General features: G+C 51.9%; 1 protein-coding gene across 6 annotated transcripts in view; it reads right to left on the bottom strand.

Moving 5' to 3' along the window:
• LOC122378526 (potassium voltage-gated channel unc-103-like) overlaps positions 1-24,200 on the bottom strand; it is a 179,391-nt gene that overhangs the window by 28,843 nt on the left and 126,348 nt on the right. For 4 of the 6 annotated variants that reach the window (XM_043359673.1, XM_043359672.1, XM_043359674.1 and 1 more), the window contains exon 10: positions 10,662-10,899. In XM_043359673.1, coding sequence (XP_043215608.1) covers positions 10,662-10,899 — 238 coding nt within the window. Of the gene's footprint in view, positions 1-10,661; positions 10,900-12,819; positions 13,257-15,885; positions 16,567-24,200 lie in introns of those variants that run through there. The other 2 variants (XM_043359676.1, XM_043359677.1) reach the window with 2 other exon arrangements.

Genomic DNA, 24,200 nt, shown 5'->3' with positions numbered 1-24,200 from the left:
AGTGGCGCTGTCCTGACGCTGCTTCATCACACTCTGAACGGTCAGAACTCGGAGCAATGAAGATGTGTATAAAAACACAGCGCCGTTCTAGCGACCAATGACTCAGGGCCGAGGCGATGGAGCGTTTACCGAGTACCTCCCCAGCGGTCAGTAGACGTCCCGGTCTGGCCCGCGCGCCAGTCACCATGCAGACGATGGACTCCTGTCCATCACGGTCCTTTCCGGTTGACGGGGTCCACGGCCGGCGCGGACCGACCACTTGTCACTGGGCCGACTCGCTGGCGCCGCTGGTCGACAAGTTACGGCCCGGGCCGACAAATAACGGGTCGGAGATGGCCACTCGCCGGCTCCGGCGGCCCCGGCGGCCGGCGCCGGCGGCGGCAGCCACGCCGTCGGCGCCGGTTTGGTTAGGCAGGCGCAGTCCGTCAGCGGGCAGTGTTCCCTCTGCCCCCATCACAGCTGTCAATGGTCCCTCAGCCTCCGTCACAGTTGTCAGCGGCCCCTACTCCCTTGATCTGTTGGATCCTGTCAGCTTTTTCATAGCCTCCATCAGAGTCCGACATTAGTTCCTTCCCCTGTCTCTCCTTCAGCTCCTTCCCAATCGTCAGCGTTCCTTCCTTCCTTTGTCCCAGCCGTCCGACGCCATCCCTCCATCAGCGACTGCTCCGCTGCGACTCTTCTCACCACCCACCACCAACCAGCCCGGTCGGCCCGTATCTGGTTCCCGTCTTCTGGCCCGCGTGCCGTCTCGTTTCCTGTCGGTCCGTATCAGTTGGCCGTCAGCTCGGTATCAGCACGGCGGCTCCTGTTCGGACGGAGGCGCTCCTCGTACTAATGATGTCCCTGAGCGGGAATCGGGGCATATCAGTCCGGCTGGCGTGGGCCGGGAGCCCTGCGGTTCCTCCGGCTGGCGTGGGCAAGGAGTCCTGCGGTTCCTCTGACTGGCGTAGGCACTGGGCAAGGAGTCCTGCGGTTCTTCTGACTGGCGTAGGCTGGAGTCCTGCGGTTCCTCTGACTGGCGTAGGCTGGAGTCCTGCGGTTCTTCTAGCTGCAGAGTGGATCGTGAGTCCTTCTATCCTTCCTGCGACCGGCTAGGGAGAAACGCACACCGAGAGAAGTAAATCCCCTATGCTGGCTGGATACCTTCTGGCATATGCATTGGACTCGGAATTCGACTCTCCAGGCTGTTCCAATGCGCAAACATTTCTTACATTGTTAACAAGCTAGCTAAATATAACAAAATTAGCGGTTTAGTAGCGAAGTTTGTTATCCATTGCGGAAACTAATGGAGGCTGAGTGAGCCAGTCTGATATGTATGAGGTTTAACAGTTCATGCATATTAAGTAGCCCTTAATGTCCCTTGCACTCATTGGAACTCGGGCGTCAATAGCTTGCCATAAGGACCAACTTATTTTCATAAAGATAAAAACTTGGTCATCATTTGTCATGCAAAGGCAGATCTGCCAGGACTCGTGTGCAGCGTGGATAAAGAATAGGTCCTTCGGGTAACATGCCGGGGAGAAATTGTGAGGCAGTGTTGGAAGATACGGTGATAGCGCCGTGTTTGTCGCACAACTGCTCAAACAAATATGCAGAGAAATAGAAAGAAGTCTGCAGCGGTGGGTACGACGAACGATAATTTGTCACGCCGTACAACAACTCTGTGGATATTACCAATAAAACGCCTTTTGGGCGAAGAACGAGCGAGCGAGATAGTGAGCCCTGCACGTGCGCAAGGGCGAGAGGGTACTTCCAACGGGCTTGTGCAAAGCACCCTTCTAACCGGTCGCTAGCGGTGTGCTAAATTTGAACGCAATCGGCCCAGCCGTTCCTGAGATCTGGAAGCGGCATTCTGCACGTGCGCACGTGCAAGCGGGGTCCAAACTGACTTTTGCACGGCACCCTACTAACTGGTCCCCAACCGTGTACCAAATTTGAGCGCAATCGGCCCAGCCGTTCTCGAGATCTGGGAGCGCCCCCTGCACGTGCGCACGTGCTGTAGCACCCAACCTTAACCCGCGCCCGGCTGGGGGTCCTGGATTTCCACGCCCTGCTGGGGGGGGGGGGGTGTTTGAACACCCCCCTTCTAACTAGGCTCCTGGGCCACGTAGCGATACGCGGAAGGCGGCGTTCGAAAGAGCGTCAAAAATAATGAGGAAATCACAACGGTCAATTTTTTGGTCAGGTCAAAGGTCAGGTCACCAGAGGTCATTGAAGGCAAAATTTCGCCGATTTCCAGGTCGAATGTCGACAATTTCCAAGAAGCCAACGCATAACTCGAGAACCAATAGAGCTACAGCGCCGCGGAAAAGCGCATTCGATAGCCCTATTAACGCCCTTTCTGAGTGATTCTCTCAGATTTGACCTAACGTCAACGGTTTTGCCTGCAGGGGGCAAAAACTGCAAAAATAGCCGATTTTTTCGGAAACAGTTTTTCTGCAATAACTTTTGACCCAAGCCTTGTACGAGCTTACTTTTACCGGCATCGTGTTCCTCTCGTCAAGACGCATCGAATGAACTATAACTTGACCTTGAAAGGTCAACTTGAAAATTTGACCTCAGGTCAAGGTCATGACCTGACCGGAAAGGGTCATGTTGCATATCAGTCGATCCGTATCGTCGAGCTGAACACATCTAAGGCGTTTTCATCGCTCTAGCATGCCTCTATCAAAAGTTATTTGCGAAAAACTGTTAGATACCATTCGTGACCTAAGATGACCTCAGGGCATAAACAGGGGTCACGGACACCATTTTCATGTTCAGTGTGTCTAAAACACTTGTAATTCAGTGTTTGGGAGTGTTTATAATGTCTTTCGTCCAGAAGAGGCGCATTTCAATTTTCTCCCATCGACTTATAATGGGGAGGTCGCAAAATTGGCCTGACCTTAGGTCATCGATATCAAAATTCTGAGATATACATTTTGTACATGCTATTGCTCTTAGCAATCGCTGAAAGTTTAAAAGCGATCGGTCACTCGGTGTAGCTATGACAGACATTGAAACTTTTTATGAGGTGAGGTCACTTCAAGTGACCTGGTGACCTGACCTTGAATGACCTTGGTCTGAAATTTTCACAACATGTGTAGAATTGATGTATGATAAGGTGTACCCAAAACGGCGGCGCTCCGCGCCTCCGTTTTTGAGATATTCGCGAAAAACCACAAGGGGGGGGGGTGTTCAAACACCCCCCCCAGCAGGGCGCGGGTTAACACATGCAGATGAATTATCTGATGAAGACCTAACTGTGTACCGAGTTTCAATTCAATCGGCCCAACCGTTGTGCCGTTATTGAGGTTGCAATTTTGGGGGTTCTTAAAAAATGTCCAACTTTACCACGCGTCACGTGCGGTGGTTGGCAAGAACGCATGGTGGCCATCACACCACATAACTTTTACGTCCAAGTGACATTCAGTAAAGAAGACCGCTTGTCAATCGGATGTCCCGTTCCTAAGATATTAGCTTTTGAAGAGCGTCCCCACGGCCGGCCGGCCGCTCATACTCAGGATTTTCCCTTAATTCAGTATGAACTCGCTCGCTCGCTCGTAACCAATCCACTTTCCCTTAAAGATGGAATGAATGTTGCAAGAATCTAGGGGGTTATGCTTCAACAGTTTAAACAAATATATTTGTTTTCACATATTAACCCGCGCCCCAGTGGCGGTCTCAGCCAACTTCGCCCTAGTGGGGGGGGGGGGGGGCATATGTTACCACCCACCTCTAACTAAAAAACTAAGAGGGCTAGAAAGACGCGGTAAAAAGCAATCGATAGCTTTAAATGCGTACGTTTGAAAGTATCTCGGTCATTTTTCATCTTAGAGCAATATTGGGGTCACTGGAGGTCATCAAAGGTCAAAATTTGCCAAATGTCATAATATTTTTACGAAAACATGCATTTATCTCAGGAACTATGATAGTTAGAAAAACACATTGAAAAACCATCGATAGCTCTTGAGCTCTTCTTTCGATTAAGTTATCATCAAAATTGACCTCAGGTCAACGGTTTAGTCTCCAGAGGGCAAAAACTCCAAAAATAGCTGTTTTTACGAAAAGTGTTTTTCGACAATAACTTTTGACTTAAAAACGCTACGACATTTCTATTACCAGAATCGTGTTCCTCTCGCCGAGACGCATTGCATGAACTATAATTTGACCTTGCAAGGTCAACTTGAAAATTTGACCTCAGGTCAAGGTCATGACCTGACCGGAAAAGGTCATGTTGCATATCAATCGATGCGTCTCGGCAAGACAAACACAATGAGACCATCCCCAGCGTTCTATCTCTTTCCAATCGATAGTTATTGGCAAAAATCTGTTTGTAGCCTCAATGACCTCGGATGACCTTTCTAGAGGCTATCAGCAAAAACGACACCTTGGTCGTCACGGGTGGTCCAAATCATTGTGATTCTGAAATATTTGGACTGTTCCTATGCGTACACACGGATCTAGAGGCATTTTCATTTTTCTCCATTGACTTATAATGGTAAGGTCACGCCACTGACCTGACCTTAGGTCACGGATATAAAAAAAAAAATCCGAGATAAACAAATTGTAGGCGCCCATAACATCATGCAATCCACCAAGTTTAAAACCTTTCTGACAAATACTGCAGGCTGGACATGATTGCAAACTTTTTTTTTAGGCTTGGTCAGTTAACTTGACCTGGTGACCTGACCTGACATGACCTGGGGTAAAAATTTCACACCTTGTCCAGAATTGATGTGCGAAAAGCTACCCCAAGCGGCGCGGCGCTACGCGCCGCGGTTTTTTATTCACACGCGAAAAACGCGACAGGGTGGTAATATATGCCCCCCCCCCCACCTGGGGCGAAGGTTAACCCTCGCCGGCCGAGGGGGGAAGGGGGCGGGTGCCGCCCCCCCCCCATAGGGGTTTTTCGCGATAGCTCCGAACACGCTGGCGATAGAGAGCTGAAACTTGGCATACCTGACCTTTGATCCAAGCCGGATCTTTTGACACCAACCGCAATTTTGGGTCAGGTCAGGTCACTGACCTATGACGTCATAAGTGAACCTCTGCACGGTCTTCAGATGTCGCAACTTCGCAACGCCCTCACTGCCAGAGTACATGTCACAGGGAAATGAAACTTGCAGGATCTAGTATCCATTATGAGTCCCACAACTTGTATATCTCGGATTTTTCCTAAAGGTCATATGAGGTCAGGTCATTTTCGTGACCTCACCATTATAAGTCAAGGGGGAAAAATGAAAACTGCTATTCTGGCGCCGGGAACGATCTCCAACTATCTCAAGCACACAGAATCGTGATTTGATGCACTCCTTGCAAGGTTAGATACGTCACTTTTACAATGTTGACCTTGCGTGACGTCATTTATGACGTCATCAAGGTCATATTAGTTTTTCGTCAATAACTCTTGATCAAATTGAGCTAGCGAGTCGGGAAAGCCGCCAATGGACTCAGGAAGGCCTGCCGAATCGAATGATATGCGACATGACCTCTTTCGACCAACTTCGTGACCTGGGGGTGCTGACCTGACCTTGACCTGAGGTCAACACCCCAAGTTGACCTGACCCGGACAAAAAGAATATAATTCGACGCGCCTGAGCGAGGCGAACACGATGCTGCTAAAATCGGTGCTCTGCGGTCGTTTTTTGCGAAGTTATTCACCAAAAACTGAACCGTACCTTGGGGCACTTGACCTGACCTCAGAGGTCACCGGTTGACCTACGACCTTAAAATCGGGTACCAATCTCTGCGTCTCGTAACGGCGCACACGCTCGTTTTTTCCGCGACGCGCTAGCTCCACCAGGGGCGAAACGGCGAGGGGGGGGGGTCGTACCCGCCCCCCCCCCCTCGGCCGGCGCGTATGTAGAAAACCAATAGGTCCGGCGAGGGTTAATGAGCACCTACGACATATGGTAGGTGCTTGTTGTAGGGGTCTGCCTCTATTCGGATTACCGCAAACTTTTGGATCTCTCTTGAACTGGCTAGTTCTTTAAAGTGACCATCCCACCTTAACATTAATTTTGAGTTGAGATAGCCAAATTGGTGGCCATGGCCTGAAAATACCGGTTTGGGCACTCACAACATCGAAAAATGCTTTAATTCGGAGATATGGAATTTCAAACTTGCAGTTTTCGGATTCTAAGGGGCTAATGCATTGGAATGCCCCCTTAGAATTTGTGACGTCAGCGCAGATCTAACGATTTTAAATCTTTTACTAAAACGTTTGGTAGCACGCGGTGGCATATGCCGCTTGGCGCGCAACAAGTGCCGCACTTTCAAATAAAGTTGCTAGGAACAGCGGAGATCCCAAAATGTAAACAAAAGTAAAAGTCTTATATCTTGAAAACCGGTGAATATTTTTCGATGAAATTTGATAGATATTCGTTTTCGCTCTTTCTGAACCGAGCGACATCACTTTCATGCCAATTCATTAACTTTTTTGAAGGTGGGAGGGTCCCTTTAACCCTCGCCCGCACATGCCATTTTCCCATCCTAGAACGCACATGGGGGGGGGGGGGGTTGCCACCCCCCGCGCCATTTCGTTCCTGTTGGAGATAGAGCTTAGCGGTAAAGACCAAAAAGATTCTTTGGGAAGAGACGAATCCAATGATACCCAGTTTTACCTTCTCAGGTCAGTCATTGACCTTCCAGGTCAGGTCAAACTAAAAAATGTTGCTGTTTTGGGTCACCGTTGGATATCAAGTGCGCTGCTTATCAAATACCGATGACGATGCTGTTTTCTGGTGCCAAGCCAGCTAGAACCTCTTTGTCACACTACTCGACCAGAATTTTGCTGCTGAGGTCATTTCAGGTCAAGTTAGGTCAAGGTCAATTATATGCGTTTGTATGTCTGTGTGTGTCTGTGTGTATACTGATGTGTGCACCGATTGTTTTTGGGTCCATATTACATGAAATCATGATCTGAGAAGCTTTTACCAGAAATGCAGTCAAAAAACTTCACAAAAAGTAAATTCAGCTTGCCTAAAACGCAATTATCTTAGATGACCTAGGTTGACCTTGACCCTGACCTTGACCCCTGTACATCGTCGAACAACATGTTCCATGATAGGTGGGAGGTAAGACTGGCAAAACAGGCCGAAATCAGGGTGTCAAAAGCTCACAAGGCCCATGGCAAACGCAAGATGTTGAGAATTGGCCATTTGGGTCATGACATGACCTGAAAACAAGGTCATATCTCCGAAACCAAAAATCACAGAAACTTGAAATTTTCAGTGGACATCAAGAAAGGATAGAGGAGCAGCTATACGAAAAATCAACTTTCTAGCTCTAAAAATGCTGAGTGCAGAGCAGAAAGACTACCTGGGGGGGGGGGGTGGCAACCACCCCCCCCCCCCTCCATGTGCGGGCGAGGGTTAAGCTTCGACACATAATCTTTTACTTTACCTTTCTTAACTAACTAGAAACATGTTGCGTTCTTAAAACTGTGTTTTCTCTTCAACATTTGGAGCAGACACGTATTGAAGTTAAATCAGTCATAGGCACGAGTTAACCCTCGCCCTGGCAGGGGGAGGGGGTCGCATGGGGGGGTCGATGCGACCCCCCCAAGGTTTTTCAAAGATAGCGTAAAAACGGCGGCGCGCAGCGCCGCTAAATTTGGCACAGCCTATGGGGCAACCTTTTTACATATGACCTGAAAATTTCAGGTCCCAGTGACCTTGGGTCAGGTCACCAGGTCAGAAAAACCGGTACAAGGTCATGGTCAAATTTCAATTTTCTTTTTGCACCTGTCCAACTCACAGTTTTGGACTGATTTCCTTCAAACTTTCAAGATGTGCTAAGTTCACCGAGTTGTATAACATATAGTTCGGGTTTTTTGAGGTCACTGACCTGAGGTCAGTTAGAGGTCATTACGTCGTAATGTTAAGCCTATTGGGAAAATACTAAATTCGGAAAATACTGGATATCCGCTTCGTTCTATCACGTTTGTACTTTGAAACCACAGTACTGAGCAACAGGTCACTTGGTGCTTCTTTGTTTGGTGTACTTATCCATGGGTCAGGTCAAATGAGGTCAACTGAGGTCAAATTACGTTTTTGCCAATAACTTGGCACATAATGACGCTAGAGCTTAAAAATTGTGTCATTGTGTTCCTGGTGATCAGCCGAATCGAATGATATGCAATATGATGCAATTTGGTTAACTTGAACTTAATTGATTAATTAAAGTTTACTTAAAAATTAAGAAAAACTTTAAGTACACTTAAGCAAGCTTAAAAGTATATCATTCGACGCGCCTTGGCGTGCTGAGTTCACTGGTGCTTTTCTTTTGCTCTATCTTGATTAGATCAAAAGTTATAAGCGAAAAACCTTTGACCTATTTTTAGCGAAATTTTTACATTTATACCCCTAAAACCCCCCTAAATATTGACCTAGAGCAACCAAATTTGCACAGGGGCGAGAACTACAGGGGCCCACCTACCTACCAAATTTGGTGTTTCTAGGTGCCATAGGAGCCAATCGCGAGGGGGGTCGCATCGACCCCCCCTGCCAGGCCGTGTTATGAAAAATGCCCTGCCAGGGCGAGGGTTAAGTTATCCGGTTAACGAGTCAGGCATTTAGGGCTTATACTTTCAAATAATTGATAAAATTGGTGACAGGATTGATTTAACCAATAACCTACTCGATGATGAGGCTTACTGTAATAAAGGTAACTTTGTAGAAACTGATATTCTACACCAGTGTTTCCACTAATAAAGTAGAAGTGTTTGCCAAAAACCGCAACAATATCATTCAAATGTATAGTGACGCATGTTCGCATATTAATTTTCAGAGCACAATTACGACTACAACTGATTATTTCTAATTGCGGCATATCTACAAGAGTTTTTAATGAAACCGCCAAGAATGATTTAAGATAACTTCTGAAGAAGACCACAACCAACCGTCACCCCCCCCCCCCTCCCATCCGTCGCTCCCTCCGCACCATTGATTGGCCGCTTGGCTCGGCGGCGGCCGGCCTGTAAAAGTTAAGCCGTTGCCGCTTGGCGAGGCACATAAGCGTCGCCTCGTCTCGCTCCTTATCTCGTCTGGAATGTTTTTGTGCTGTTGGCAACGGCGCGTTTCACCAAGTCAGCGAAGATCAAGTGGCTGCCGGCCGTCGGCGGCCATCTCTCATCGGAGAGCCGGTCGATAGTGAGGGAGACTGGACGGGATAGCTGGACAGAGCTGGACCGGGCTGGACCGAATAATGCCACTTCTGGACGGAGCAAACCCCAGTGCTGGGCGGATTTGGGCGGAATAATGCCACTTCTGAACGGAAGCAGCGCTACTGCTGGACGGAATAACGGAGTATAGTTAGGCGAAGCTCGAAAGGGTAACGCAACTGTTGGACGGGGGAACGGCCGTAAAGCAGCGCCACTGATATCACTGCTAGACGAATCAGCGTCATTATTGCACGAAACCAAGGTGGCAAAAAAAAAACGCAGCCGCATCGCGGGTACCACTGCGTTGAAGCCCCTGCTTAACGCACAACAGACACTGCTGAATGTCACTGCTGAACGGATGAACCTAGATATGGCCTTGGATGAACCGATTGAAAAAGCTTTCGTACGACGCCATTTGATGTCTTTCAAATTACTTTCATTGTGGTAAACTATAAAAAGTATTGGATGTCTCTTAATTGTTCTCAGCAATCATGAAAGGGTAGCATACTTTACTAGCACGGCTAAATGTCCTATCCAGTCTTCCATCGATGTTTGCCGCGCCATCGACCTGGCCTTGTCTTAAATAACACATCATTCACTCCAGCGATAACGGCTGATCAATAGGGCGCAGAATAGGCCGTAAAACAACCAACTGGCCCGGGCCAGCCGCTCGAGCACACCGCTGATGATGACCAATGGTCGCCACTCGCTAACAATGGCCGCCATTTAGTGGCCTCGTCCACTGACCGGCGCCCAGCTGAGCCAGCAGCCGCTGACGTCACCAGCAGAAACAGCCGCTCCATTTGGGCCGACCTCTACACAAATTTGACCGCGCCGACCGGCCGGCGAGCGTTCAAATTTGGCCGGCCCGCCTCGCCACACACATCTACGCTACCGGCGGGACGAAGCAGAGCCGAGCGCGGCCCACAAACGGAGATTGCTGGCGGCGCCGTCACGGGCGCCAGGGGACCCCAGCTCACTCGGGTTCGGCGCGCATTTGCATCGTGGCCAGATCAGAAATCGACCGGCACGCCGCGGCTCCGTCAGCCGCCTGTCCAACTCGGCCACCGGCGCGGGGACGGGGAGACGCCCCTCTCCTTTACTCTGTACCCGCGCGTCACTCTCCACGGTAATCGGTACTCTACAGTATATCCTGCGGGAGCGATTGGAGCAGGATCTCGGGATGGCTCAATTCCACGCTAGAATAGTAGGTCAAATCCCTGGACGGTTTTCTGAATAGGTCAACTAGCCTCCATTTGCGAATGTAACAATAAGTCTTCGGCATTATAAAAGCTCCAGAACTAGCACCATCTGACAAACTGTTTGAACTACCAATAATTTCAAACAAAACCGATGCACATTCGATCTCGCAAGTGCCGCACTTCTATTCAAGTACATCGTCCCGTTAAAGCGTACCGTCTCGCGTTTTGCTCCTCATCTCCAGCCCAGCGCGCCGCCCCACGTCTAGCCTTCCGTCAAACATCAGTAACCCTCCTCCCTTTCAACCACCACTCACCAATCAGATCGAGGATCTCTATGGGGTCATCGCCGTACTGGACCTTCTCAGCGTGGCTGGGCTCGCTGAGCATGAAGGCGGCCACGTACGGTGTGAACATGGCCGTGTAGATGACCAGAAGCAGCACGATCCAGTCCCAGACCGCCTTGAACGGCGAGTAGTGCAGAATAGTCCACTTGTGAATGCGCGGCGACTGCAACTTGTACTCGGGAAGTACGTCCGCTCCCAGCGATAAAACCTGACGGAGAGAGATGGCGCAGAGTCAAGACAGGTCGAGACCTCATGCTGAGGTAGGTTCTTTGATCGGTGCAATGTTGAATTCCGCTTAGATATATTCTAAGGCGCGGAATTTTCAATAAAAGTCCAGATATTTTTTATTGGCAGTAGCTTCGAGGTGATCAACGAAAAGTGGTACTATAAGCCGTTAAAATCTTTCGAGGGCTTTTATAGTAATATTTCTATTAATAATCAAAAATATAGTAGGTAAATTCTTCAAGGCCCTAACTCTTCTATTTAACTACATAAGGTTATCACTACTGATTCAGCTAAACCTAAACGAGATATATTAAAGGTCAGGATTATTCTTCACCACACAAAGTCCAAAGATAGCGATAATTAGCTACAGCCAATATGCATAAGGCGGTAACACTCAGCAGATCGCTGCGAAGCAATGAATGCCACCAGAGCGAGCGAAGATACTGCTTTTGGAGACAAAATGTTCGATGAAGGTTAAAGACGGCGCCAAAGTCATGAGATCAGCTGCAGGCGATAGACGCGTCGGGCGAAGCGGGGTCGGGGTGTAAGAGGGCGCCATACGGGGTCAGGTCAAAGGTCGGAGGTCACGGCTGATGAAATGGACGCCCTGTGGCATGCCGCGCGGTGATTACGGCCCGGCTCGACTGCCGCGGCCCGGGCGCCGCTGACAGGGTGTGTGACGCCGGTCGTTTCGGCGGAGAGTGACAGCGACACCGGCGGATGGCTCGGCCACACCGACCGGCCGGCGCGCCGGGCACGTCAGAGTCAGGAGCATGCCAAGCTGAGCCCAAATCCATCCAGCTATATACATTGGGATGCATTTTGTACAATGTGCATCACTGCACTCTTTGACATGTTTGGTTTGCTACAAAGGGATGCAGCGATAAATCCGATGGTCTGAAAGGTCATAAATCGACAATGATCGCAAATGTAGCAATAAGCATAAACCCGTCTGAAAGAAAATAACAAGACCATACATAAACCTACTGCAACACAGAAGTTTATCTTTGCTACATTATAGCACACTGCCTTATGAATTATTAAAGACGTTTCACACAGAAGGGCATAAAAGACCAGCCAACACTTTTACAACTCCCTGATGCTCCGCAAGGCCTCGAGGTCAGCAGTCAAGGACGCAAACAGCGATTGTGCCTCGGGCTGGCTTCTACGGCCGGCGGAGAAGTGCACCATCAACTGCACAATTGACGCCAGTCGAGCTGAGAAGCCAGACTTGAGCGGTAGCATTGCGGCGCGCTGTAGCTCACAAACAGGCTCGACTGACAGCCGGGTGACAGGCGGCGCGCCGACATTCGACAGGCATTCGGCGGCGTGCGGCTGACGCCGTCACCCGACATCGGCAGATGACGGAACGCCGCCGCGCCGACGAGCGGACGAGTGACGGGCCGCCGAATGACCACTGGCAGCGGACGCCTCCCCCGACACCTAATTAGGGCCCGTCGAGCGGCGGGTCTCGGTGGCGGCGGCGCGCCCCTCCGGTATGGCCGAAAAGCCTCACACCACCGGCGGTGCCGCCGCCGCGCCGCTCCCGATCGGCATTGGCCCTCAGCCCGACCGGTAGTCCGGCGAATTAGCGGCACATTCAGCACGACAGCACGGCAGCGGCAGCGGCGCGGAGTGTCGGCGACGGCCGACTCCCACCCTTCCGGCGGCCGTCAGCAACACGGCCCTAATTGACCCGCGCCTTGGCTGGCAACACCACGTTACGAGTATGTCCGGCGTTAGCCGAGGACTGTCCCATGAGTACTGGGCCTGACGCACAGGGAAAACCCGCTGAGTGACACCAGATTGGTCCGCACACGCGGCGAAAGAGATCTGGAATCATATCCCCCAGGACCGGGCTCGGGACAAAAAAGGAAAAAAGAAGCTGAGATAGAGCGATCACCTGCGCGGCCTTTTCGCCGGCTACCTCCAACATGGAGACTTGGGAGAGCCTGCGCCGGTCGTCGTTGCGAGTTTTCTCCGGCGATTCCAGTGAGAAGCAGCGGGGCGGCGGTGAGCGTGCCGGCGTCAGTCTGCGCCGCTGTCTGCCGGCGCGCACCTCCCGAGCTGTCCTGGTGCCGCACGGCGGGAACAGCAGCCGCGGCTCATCCGGAGACGGCGAGCGCGAGCCGGCGTCCACCCGGATGGCCGGCAGCGGCAGCGAGTTGGGCTGCTGGGTCGGCGGCGCCAGCCGGCCGTCACTGATGACGCTGACGGAGGAATGTCGCCGCGGCAGCGCCGGGCTGGACATCATCCGGCCGACGGCCAGCGACGACACGCGCCGTGCCGCCGGCGGCCGCCGCTCCTCACTCGGCGAGAGCATCAGTCATCGCACAACGCGTCACACTCGGAGCACATACGTCGGAGCACTCTCCGACGTCGACCCACACTGACTGGGGCGCGCCGCGCGCCGCAGAGTGCCGGCCCAGTCCGGCCTCTCCGAGTGGGTAAACAGTAAACGGCCGGTGGCGCGACTCGGCGGGACGCAGCTCTGCCGATCACTCCGGGCCGAGCTGGCCCATCGGCCTCGGCTGCGAAAATACACAGCGGCGCCGCGGCGCGCGGCGGTGTTTGGTGCCGCTGAGGGCGGCCGGCGCGCCACACACACGCCCCGTCCGCCGGCGGGCCAGGTCGGGCCCGCTCTGAGCTGGCTGCCGCCGCGGACGGCCGCGGAGCGCCACTCTCGCACTGAGAAGCTGCCGGCGCTGGCGGCCGCACTGGGGGCGGCCGGCGCCGAACCGCGCGGCGGTCCGGCCCGCCCGGCGAGCCCGACTGCTCGCCGACACCTGCGAGCCCGCGGCGCCCGCGAAGCCCCACCAGTAGCCACGCCCTGGTCTTGGCTGGCGAGCCCAGCTCCCGTGGGACCCGCCGGACAGTAAATAAAATACTCGGCCCGGATTCGCGCGCAGGCCGCTGGCCTAATGGATATTAGCGCGGCCACGGGTCGGGTGCTGCACGCGCAGCCCGGCGTTGCGGGCCGGCCGCTACTCGGCCGCTGGTCCGCTAATGGGACCGGACGGGTCAGGAGACGGAGTCGGCGTCGGAGGCGGCGCCGGGCCTCCCGAGACTGCTCGGACCGGACGTCGGCTACGTCCGGCTGTCGGCTCCGAGTGGTATTGGCAGTGACGCCGTGTCAGCCTCCGATCGGCCCGACCGGGGTGTCTGTGAGAGTACTCGCCGGCGGAGACATTACACCGGCGCCGGGACCTCTCGCCCGGTCCTCTCTGGCTGATTGTAGAACAAACGGTCGGAAATAGCCAGCCAATCGATGTCTGGCGAACGGTGGCGCCGCAGCAAACATGAGCCTCGCAGCCAATGGGAGGCACGACAGTTGTGCCGGGGCGGCCAAACGAGTTTGTTACTCGTTCAGTTTTCGAGTCGGAGTATGCGTCATCTGTCAACCGAATCGGTGACCCACAATGCCTTCTAGTTATCGAGCGATACTGTCCAACTTCTGACGTCCGGCTGCCAACATCAATATGGGTTAGCTCAAACTTCAGAGAAGCTTTTGGAAAAGCTTTCGTGCACTTAGTCATAAAATGTCCTCGTGCCATTGAACGCGAAGGAAGCTCAGGGTTATTCATTATCCAGTGATCCAAGATACAATGTCCTTGGATAGAAAGGATATAAAATATGGTGATGTCATTACTTCTGATGACCATCTATACATAAAAATGGCTTCCTGTTTAATTGGTATGTAGAAATCGATTGAGCGATAATCTAAAAAGGTTCTGACAAGACTTATCATCCATGTTCATCTGCTAAGTCTCATGGCGCCTTCGTAGCCGCCACTTTCTGCTTACACATCCTTGCATGTGAGCGAGACAGACTGTTTGCTTATCTGACTAGTGAACACGAAACGATCTGACCTGACATTTTACAAACCAGCTCGGGTGAAGCGAAAGCCAGAGATCGTCGCCAATACACAGCGCCCGACGGGAGCGGTGGTGTTCGTCCGGTCACGGCCGAGGTGTCAGATCAGCTCCGCCGCCAACGAGCGACCTGATTCGCGCCGCGTCCTCCCATTAAACAGACTCGAGTGCGTCATGTAAGCATGGCAAATGCTCCCAAACACGGCTGCGGAGGCTGCCAATGCCAATGAACCAATGCCGGAGGTTACAACAGATTCCAGAAATTGGATTCCGCGAACCCGGCGCCCCGGAGTTGAGGTCGAGTTAAAGATGGATGTAAGCACGTCCCTCGGTAGCGGCAGCATGCTTGGACGTCCTGGCCAGAGCAGTACAGCCGGCCGAAAATGTTACAAGCTGTGTGCCGGCTGGTCCTGCAGACCGAGCCTAGTTTTGTGGCTGCAATACACCACCGCAGATCCGACAAACTGGGTCGATCCCGGGCATGACTAAGCCTCAGCGAGGCTAAGCCGGCAGCTGAGACTCTTATCTGGGACTGTAAATTGCGCCAGTTTGCGTATATCCCGCCTAATTTCGTCAGACCGAGAAGCTCCTAGTTGGCTGCTGTAAAAGCCGCGGTCGTTTGACAAGCTCAGACTGCGGCAGCGACGTGCCCGTCAAGTCGCTGGCCGCACATACTGCGAGCTAATGTGGCGTGTGACGATCTTCCGCCCAATATATCACGCCGCATTATGCTGCTTGCATGCACATAATTGACTCAGAATCCTATTGATGGCGTGCAGTGATGCGCGAAGTGATACAATTAGTAAATGGTGTGTCAAAGGCAGATCCTTCTGCCAAAAGATACCCTTTCGCGCCGAAAAATATAGAATAATTAAACAGGACGTGTACAAAGCTTTATCATAGATCTCTGTATACCGAGTTCTATAGATTTGTCTTGGAATATTTAAAAAAAATTATGATCCAAAGAAGTCATCACAAATTGTATCACTTACGACACTTATTCAGCAAAAAAGGTAAGTGATTGGTCGTAATTAAACGTTTTAATTTCACTTGAAAAAAGCTTTGCCAATTGCGACAAAGGCTGAAACATCACCCACCTCTTTGCCGATGTTCTTCAGCGGGTCGAGGTCGACACTGACATTCTCATTCTCTACCTTCCCTGAGTCCTCGTCAATACTGACCCGCACACCGGCCCACTTCAGCGTCTCGCGTCGCTGGCCGAGTCGGGAGCGCGCTCCCCCATCAATCTGCACGGAGAGACCGCGAGCCCGCCGGCCATCGAAGCGGCGCTCACTCGAGAGGGCGTCCAGGCTCTGTCGTTTGTGCGGCATGGAGGGCAGCGGGTCGGAGGGCGACTCGGCCCGCACCCGTGACGTCCGGTGGTTTTGGTAGCGCCAGTCGACCGCACAGGAGGCGCGCCGGGTTCGGCGGGGAGCCAGAGAGGTCACCGGCTCCGGAGCGCTGGCGGCCGGCTGCTCGGCATCGTCCTCCGGATCCTCCGGCTCGGAGGAGCGCTCCTCCGATATACTGGTGCATGAGGAGCGTGCCCGGTACGTGTTGCCGAAGGGCAGCAGCCGCTGACCCTTGCCCGTCGAATTCATGTTGGGGGCGACAGGACCAACTGCCAGCGGTCAGCACTGACAGATTTCGCAATCTGCCCGGGTCAGTGCATCGAGAGTGTTTGTGCTCACTGAATTAGTTGTAAACAAAACATCTTGAAGTCTATCATTCAGCAGGAGATACTTCTTGAGCCATTTTTCTCAAAGTACCTATTTGACTTTTTGATCTTCGTAGACACTGCGGAATGAGTGTCAGCTTCGTTAAATAAAGCTGGAAGAATTTTACATGATACAGTTATGCCTAAGAATCACATTATGTAGCGGCCTAGGTACAATTGCACAGTTTGACTATTGCGTAAACAAATCATAACTTCATCGATGCCTTTTTTGTTGCGATGAGCAATATAGCATGGGACCAATTCTGCTTCGTGAAAATCTATATAGAATGATTGTAAAAAGACAAATGCTCCATTTACAGAATCAGCAAGCAAATATTTAGTTTACTGACTGTAAATGACGAACGATGAAATACCTACTGGATGACCGAAAAAGAATTGAATACTTGTACAAATACTGGTTGTGAAGCAGCCGTGTATAACTGAACAAAAATTGGCATTGACTTTCAAATGCTAATTGTCAGTCACCGGGCGCTGAAACTCAAGCGAGTGACGACGAAAACATCGACACCCCTGTCCATCAGAATTCACCGTCACACTCGCCACCATCCACCTGGCGCCGTCACGCGTAACTGTAAACCCGTCACCCCGTCACGCCACCCGTCACACCGTCACCACCACTCGGAGCCAGACCGTAACGCCGCGGAAGGCGCCGCCGCTCCGCGCACCGCGACCCTCGTCACCGAATTTCGACCACCACAGTCACAACGAGCTCCGTGTCACGGGAGAATCCGTCACTCGTCACGCAGGGCGGCCGTCACGGCGGCTGTCACGGCGGTCCCTCGTCACTGGGAGTGGCCGAGCGGTGACAGACCGAGCAGACTCTGCCGGCGGCGTCTCCTCTGGGATCGATGTCGGTGCTGACTGGCCGGCAGCGCGGCCGCTGACTGTGTGGTCGTCTCCGGCCGGACAGTGCCGCCGCCGCCGCCGCCGCTGCCGTCAGCCTCGCGTCGCACGCAGCGGCCCATTGATTGGCGGGCCGATAGTGAGCGAGCAGTGAGCGGTCGGGCCGGCCGGCCGGCGCCGCTGGCCGACGGTGGCAGGTAGACGGCCACAGGTGCCGGCCAGGAGCGAGCCGCTCTGCAGCCGCCGCTCACACCGATCGATGTGTCGTGAAGGGCTGCGTGGCGTGCGTGACGGTGCCGGCGGCGGTACGACCTCGGTCCGGTACAACACAGAGATTGATTTCCGCTCCCAGGCTACCGGGCTAGTAAAGGCCACCGCGAGCGTTGCCGAGGCTGGTTCCCGTCACGAGAATGAAAGGATTATGACGCTGTGGTAGATTTTTCATACCCACTTCGTTGGGTGATTGTTTAATCTGGACGCCGTCTGTGTTTGTTTTCTATCTTTGCGTGACCGACGTCCGTTCGGAGTGGGGGAGGGGCGCCGGGTCATCACCTTCGGGTGCCGCTGTGGGAAAATGGAGGGGCACAGACATGTGCAGCAGAGATTGGAAGACGGTAACGATCGGCCAGGTAATCAGCGGAAGGTGGCCAGGAGAAAGCTAGAGAGAACCTCGAGCAATAGTCGATGTTGCCAATGCGACGCCGAACCGAAGAACACCGAGGCCGGACCGATCACACTTCCATCCTCTCCGTATTGAGAAGTTTCACTCAGACAATGAAATGAGATTGCTTGACGAAACTTGCAAGAAACAGCTGTTAATTGTAAGGTTTAGAGAGAAAGTATACAGCGTAGTGGGCACAGCGCTGCTGCGTACCACATAAAAATGTACAGACCTGGGGAAAAGTGTGTGTCTTTTCAAGTAGTTACAGCAATTAGTTTTACCCACATCACTAGGTATGACAAAAATTACAATTCACGACGCCAACTGAAAGTCTGTGGATGAAAAGCGAAAGCCAAGTTCAAGAAATCGCCCTTGACGGGGGACTTTTACGATCATTTAAAGACCAATCGTATAGTGCTCCCCTTCCCCTCCCCCAAAAAACATCAGAAAGGTCCAGTGGTCGCATAGCACGGGAGGCAGTTTGAAAGCTTAGTCATTCGCAAACCCTCACGTTGTCACCCGAGCCGTATCCAGTTCTCGTTCCCTCACTCGATGCCTAGGATGTTAGACTGTGCCGCCAGACAGGGCTGCGGTGCGGGCCAGCCTACCACTGCAGGACACCCAACCCGCTCAAACGTCGCGCAGCACGTCTCGTCCAACGTGCAATGCGAGCAGGATAGATTTCCCCTGATAACCAAAAGGTGAATTATTGAAAACGTTTTGAACTTTTTTGCGGGAGCTCCGATGATCGTCGCTGCAGCGAGAAATATATTGACAAGAATAAAAGAAGAACTGGAAAAGAAGCACTGCTCTTGTAAAGGATACCTACGAGCCTAACTGCTTCAGTCCCTCCCTATTTATGAAGCAATCTAACAAAAGAAGACGCTGGCGGTCGCCTGATTATTTATATTGCTTTGTATTTAGAATCAGATAAAAGAGCTGAAACCGGCACCGGCAGATGTGTACAAAGGCCAAACCAAATGCCAAACATTTTAAAGCTTTCAGAAATATAGACTTAAGTTTTCAGGGTAGAAGAAAATAGATAGCGGTACTCGATGAAAAACAAGCAAGAAAAGCCGTTTTCAATTCACTGAATGCTCTATCTCAGTTCTGCACCTAATAGAGGCAATAACATTTATTCAGGATTCGCATTTTCCGTTTTTTTTTTTTTTTTTTTTTTCGTCATAAGACGTGAGCAGGGTAACATTGATGCGATAAACAAGCCGTCAGATGTGAAGACATTAGCAAGGTAATTAATTAGATGATCAGTCACGATTTGATGCCGTCAAATCATTGTGTAGAATTTCTTTTCTTATCCTAAAAACCGACTCACAGCCATTGGGAACAATTTATGCACTGGTATATCAGCCAACTCTGATGGTTATTTAATCCATTTATCTTTATCTTTCACTATCAGGTTGTCCACTGTCCAGCCACCCCAACTGAAAATACACAGAACACCTCCCAACTGAAACGGTTTCTTCTGGATAGCAGTTAAACGACACACAGTTAACGAGTCACAGCAGCACAGCTTTCAAACATTTTTCCAAGAAATACTCATCTCATTACGATATAGTGTAGCTGGCACATAAGTAGGCACGATATGGGTCCAACAGTACTTAATCATTTCGATTACCTTTTTTGGGTGACAGACGTAGTCAGTCTGTGACAAACGAGGTCGATAATAGTTCTGTAACTACCATTACCCGCGACGAGCGACAAATGAGTCACTATAAGTTATTCGGTCTATACGGCCAAAGGGGTACTGAGTAGCCGAGCAACGCCACCACGCGGTCACCCAAGGCCGTCTGCAGCGATGTAGCGCGTATCCCTGTTGTCACAGCATCGCCATGGCAAGAGCGGACCTCCCCAGTCCCCACCCTATTCGGCTGGCTCAGCTCGCGGCCACCGCCGCAGCCAGTGTGTATCGCCCCGCCACCTCCACAGCTGGGGAGGGGCGGGGCGTTTTCCGTGCGGGGGTGGGGGCTATTTCCGGGTCCGGTCCCGCCCCAAAGCGGGCGGGGATGCGGCTCACCGCTCCCACACAGACCACAATCAGGGCCGCTGATTGGCGGACACGGCACAACCGGGACTCCTGCCAGCGGAATCATCAGCGAGTGCAACGTGTTCAGATGGCGCCTTCTGCAGGAGAGGCTCCGCAGCGACAGAGACGCTTCAGGTTATTGTTGAGCTATTAAACAATATATATGAATAGGCTGCAATAGCCACAGGACATTGAGCGTTGGTATTGCATTTTAAAATGAGAAGAAACTCTTAGAAAAAGGTTCTCTAGCGTTCCGGTTTTTAAATAATTTTGTCGTTAATTGTTTTACGGCTTATGAAACTCATTTGGAGCGTTTGCAGTCTATGAGTTATAAAACTGGGAGACTAAATCGATATATAAAATGGTGATTACATCGCTGCATGTATGATGCACGCCAATAAAACAAGTATTGGCTTGTTCCACGCTTTATGCATGTTCTTCACAATTTATAGCAAGCTACTTTTTAGGGTGATGCTTGCTTAGCCCACCCACTTGTGTCAGGCTACAAGTCTGTCCTTCTACTGCTGTGATAGCTCGCGAATTATGATGAGATTATGACACAAAGTCTAACACGCTAGACACTCTTTAGTTAAATTATCATCCACATAGCTCCGGCTCCACAGGAATTCAAAAAACGTAATTAATGAACAGCACATGGCTAACGTATTCAAGGATCAAGAAGGTGGTTCTAATATGACATTATGATGCCTTAATGCAGCTGGGACTGTTGTTTTGGCAATGTATGGGTCAAGATACCAACCATACCAATTATTGTTCAGCATTTTGAAACTAACTACTGCTGCATTGCTTTGGGCTTAGGAAAAATTTCACTTCAGAAGTCGGAAATTCACCCCTACATCACCCATTCAACACGTGTCAGTCGTCACCGGGCGGCGAAGAGCCTGCTTCTGGGGCGCTGGGGTGACAGAGCGGATCAGCGCCGACACAAGTGGAGGGTAACGGAGCGGCTGAGCGGTCTGTCCGGCCGAGTCCGGGCCACCGCCAGCGCCATTCATCCCATCCCTCTACCCGTCCTCCCCTCTCTGCCCGCCGCGGCCACTGACTGATGCCTCTGCGCCGCAGCTTGGACACACGGGTAATGGAAAGGTGCATCGCTGGTGGGGAGGGGGAGGGTCTGACGAGCGGGCTCATTGGGGACGGGAGGGGGAGGTTAACGAGAGGGGAGGCACATGACTTTGTGCCAGGGACCCCGACCAAAGCCTGGCCATATCTTGGGTGGGCCACCGCCGGCGACAGGGACCAAGTAGATTTACTGTCCAATCATGGTAAGTGGAGCCTACATACACTCGATGCAACTGGCCGAGACATAATGATTATTAAGGTATTAGTAGTGAAACACGCTGATTCATTGCCCTTGGCCATGAAGGCTGCCGAGATATAATCCATATTTATCGCATTCTCAATGACCCTAGCAGACACTGTAGACACATACAGTAGCTGCAGCCCACAGCAGAGCAGGTCTTTGTGAATATAGCAGCGTCAGCACGGTATTTCTGCTCTCCAGGTCTGATCGCGCGGTGCTCCAGCACTGCCTTATTACGGCTCTGAGGGTCTACCACCACTCGAACGGGGCGGACCGAGGGCTCTCCATTGTCTGTGCGGCGCGGCGGCAGGGTCGGTCGGTCGCCAGTGGCGTCCCACTCGGTCGCCAGTGGCGTCCCACTCGCCGGCAGTGGCGTTCCACTCGGCTGGCAGTGCCGTCCCACTCGGTCGCCAGTGGCGCCCCATTCGGCTGGCAGTGGCGTCCCACTCGGCTGGCAGTGATTGGACGCGCTGGAGCGGACCGAGGCGGTCGGTCGCCGACGGTCCGGCGCGGGTCTGATAACCGCTCACCCGGCCACTTCTCGACACCTCTGGTGGGGCTGTGGACGCCGCTGGTCGTCACATAGACGCCACTGGTCCTATAGGTGTCTTCTAATATCCCTGAAATATCCACGTCGCCACTAACTAGTCGTCGCCTTTTATGTTAATATTCGCCCCTGAAGAGCAGCCCAGTTCGCCCCCCCCCCCCGAACGACTGGAGGAGGAGCGACGGGGACTGGAGGGGCCCTCCAGTCCCCGCCACTGCCTTCAGCAGCGCACTCAGCAGACCGCTCCGACGAACACAGCCCTAATAAACGGTCAATGCGTGGTCAATAGCCGATAACTGGACAGCCCAGCCAACATCCTTTATGGAGCGGACGTCCAACCAGACGACCAATCAAGAAGGGTTTTCATTAAGTCTAGTTCAGTTGATGTGATAGAATCGTAGAATGACCTGTATCGACTTTCAAAATGCCTCATTGTTTTAATTATATAGCCAATAAAGGCTCGGAGAAAAAGCTGGTGTAGCCGTTTAAAGAATCTAAACCCAACTTCAAAACTCCGACACACAGTAACCATGTCCGAAGAGAACAAATCTGAACTTGGGCCTGCAAGATGTTCCTTTTATTTTTTAAAGTCGAAACGTTTAAACAATTACATTCCAAAGGATTGAGGCATGGAGAACTTAGCTTCTACGAATGCGGTCCACTGATACATATGTAATTGTCGACATAAGCGGCACAGCTGCTGTCGGCGAGACGGTTTCCTTATCGGTATCGGTATCGGTGTCAGTATCGGTATCGGTATCGGTATCGGTATCAATGACGGTATCGGTACGGTTCGGTATGGGTATCAGTATCAATGACGGTATCGGTACGGTTCGGTATGGGTATCGGTATGGGTATCGATATCGGTATCGGTATCGGTATCGGTATCTGTATCGGTATGGGTATCGGTATCAGCCTCTGTCCGCGGGCAGCAGCTGGCGCCGCCGTCTCCGCCCGCTATGAATAATCCATCTGGTGGGGACGGTGGGGAGATCCATCAGAGCCCGTCCCCTCCAGCTGCCCCGATGACGTAGTCGGTGGGACGGCTGGAGGACACAGCCAAACTCGAGCCGATGCTGCCCTGACCCAGTTCTCAGTGTCTACTGGAAATGTCATTTCCATCACTTTTAACTTCCTACACAAAGTACCGAGCAGCACCGCAGAAGTCACCCGGCCGAAAAAAACTATCGTCAGGCCAGTAGAGATCGACTGACTGCTCCTGACCCATTGATGACCGGCCGGCTGTCGGACCACCTCACAAATCGACCTCGACCTCGACGACGGCAGCAAGAAACGCCGACGGTCAGCGCCGGTTCGTCGATAACCAGCGGTCAGCCGACTTATCGGACCGATTTTCTGACGAACGATTCGGGCCACCAACGCAGCTGGTTTGCGATGAAATTGGAATAGGGGAGGAGGGAGCCTATTCCTTTGCTCTTCAAATTCATAGGCACAGGCACACATGCCACAATGTGTTTAGGCGAAACCCAAGATGTCAAAGTTTGTTCGCTTGTTTCGCCGCCAAATTAGCGACTTGTCATAGACTTGACTGACAGTGGAATGGATGTGGGTAGCTCATTTCGCAGAAGAAATAATTATTTTCAAATGCAGCACGTGGGACCTTATCCTGGCGAAATGGCTCGTACAAAGCGGTGTCAGTTACGACCAGTTGGATACCGGGTAATAACTCACTCAGCCGGAACGGAGGGTGATTTATAGCCACTGATACCATCATTGCCCAATTGCAACTCCCAGGACCAGACCAGATCTGAGAAAGACGCCTCAATTCCAGTTAATTTCCAAATGAGGTCATATTGCAATGCAAAACAATATTTAGAAAGTTACTACAGATTCCAGACGGGATTTAGCATTTTCGCTCAATCAACTGTTGGTAAAATAACACTATAAAAAACTAAAAAGGCTGGTCCTGCTTAAACATCTGGACAAAGAGTCGACAGAAGGGACAATGGCATCTTCAATTAATACTCTACCAAAATACACGTACGTATATCGCTCGCATCAAATGGCAATGCTTGTAATCGATTTCCCAATTGACCCAATCAATTAGAGTTTAAATCACTTGTCCTGTGCGCCTCATCAACTCGTGACCGACGGCCTGTATTCTGATCGACAAAATACCTCGGTGACCTATCGCGCTGTAGTCTGACAGACGTGCAGTCTGTGCAGTCTGGCGGAAGACCACCTTGGCAGTCTGAGAGACAGAGAGTCTCGGCAGTCTGGATGACATACCGCCC

This window comes from Amphibalanus amphitrite, unplaced genomic scaffold (genome assembly GCF_019059575.1).
Source record: "Amphibalanus amphitrite isolate SeventyFive unplaced genomic scaffold, NRLGWU_Aamphi_draft 000061F_arrow, whole genome shotgun sequence".
Classification (NCBI taxonomy): Eukaryota; Metazoa; Arthropoda; class Thecostraca; order Balanomorpha; family Balanidae; genus Amphibalanus; species Amphibalanus amphitrite.
Note: the sequence above shows the minus strand (reverse complement) of the source record. Positions and strands in the feature narration are given on the sequence as shown.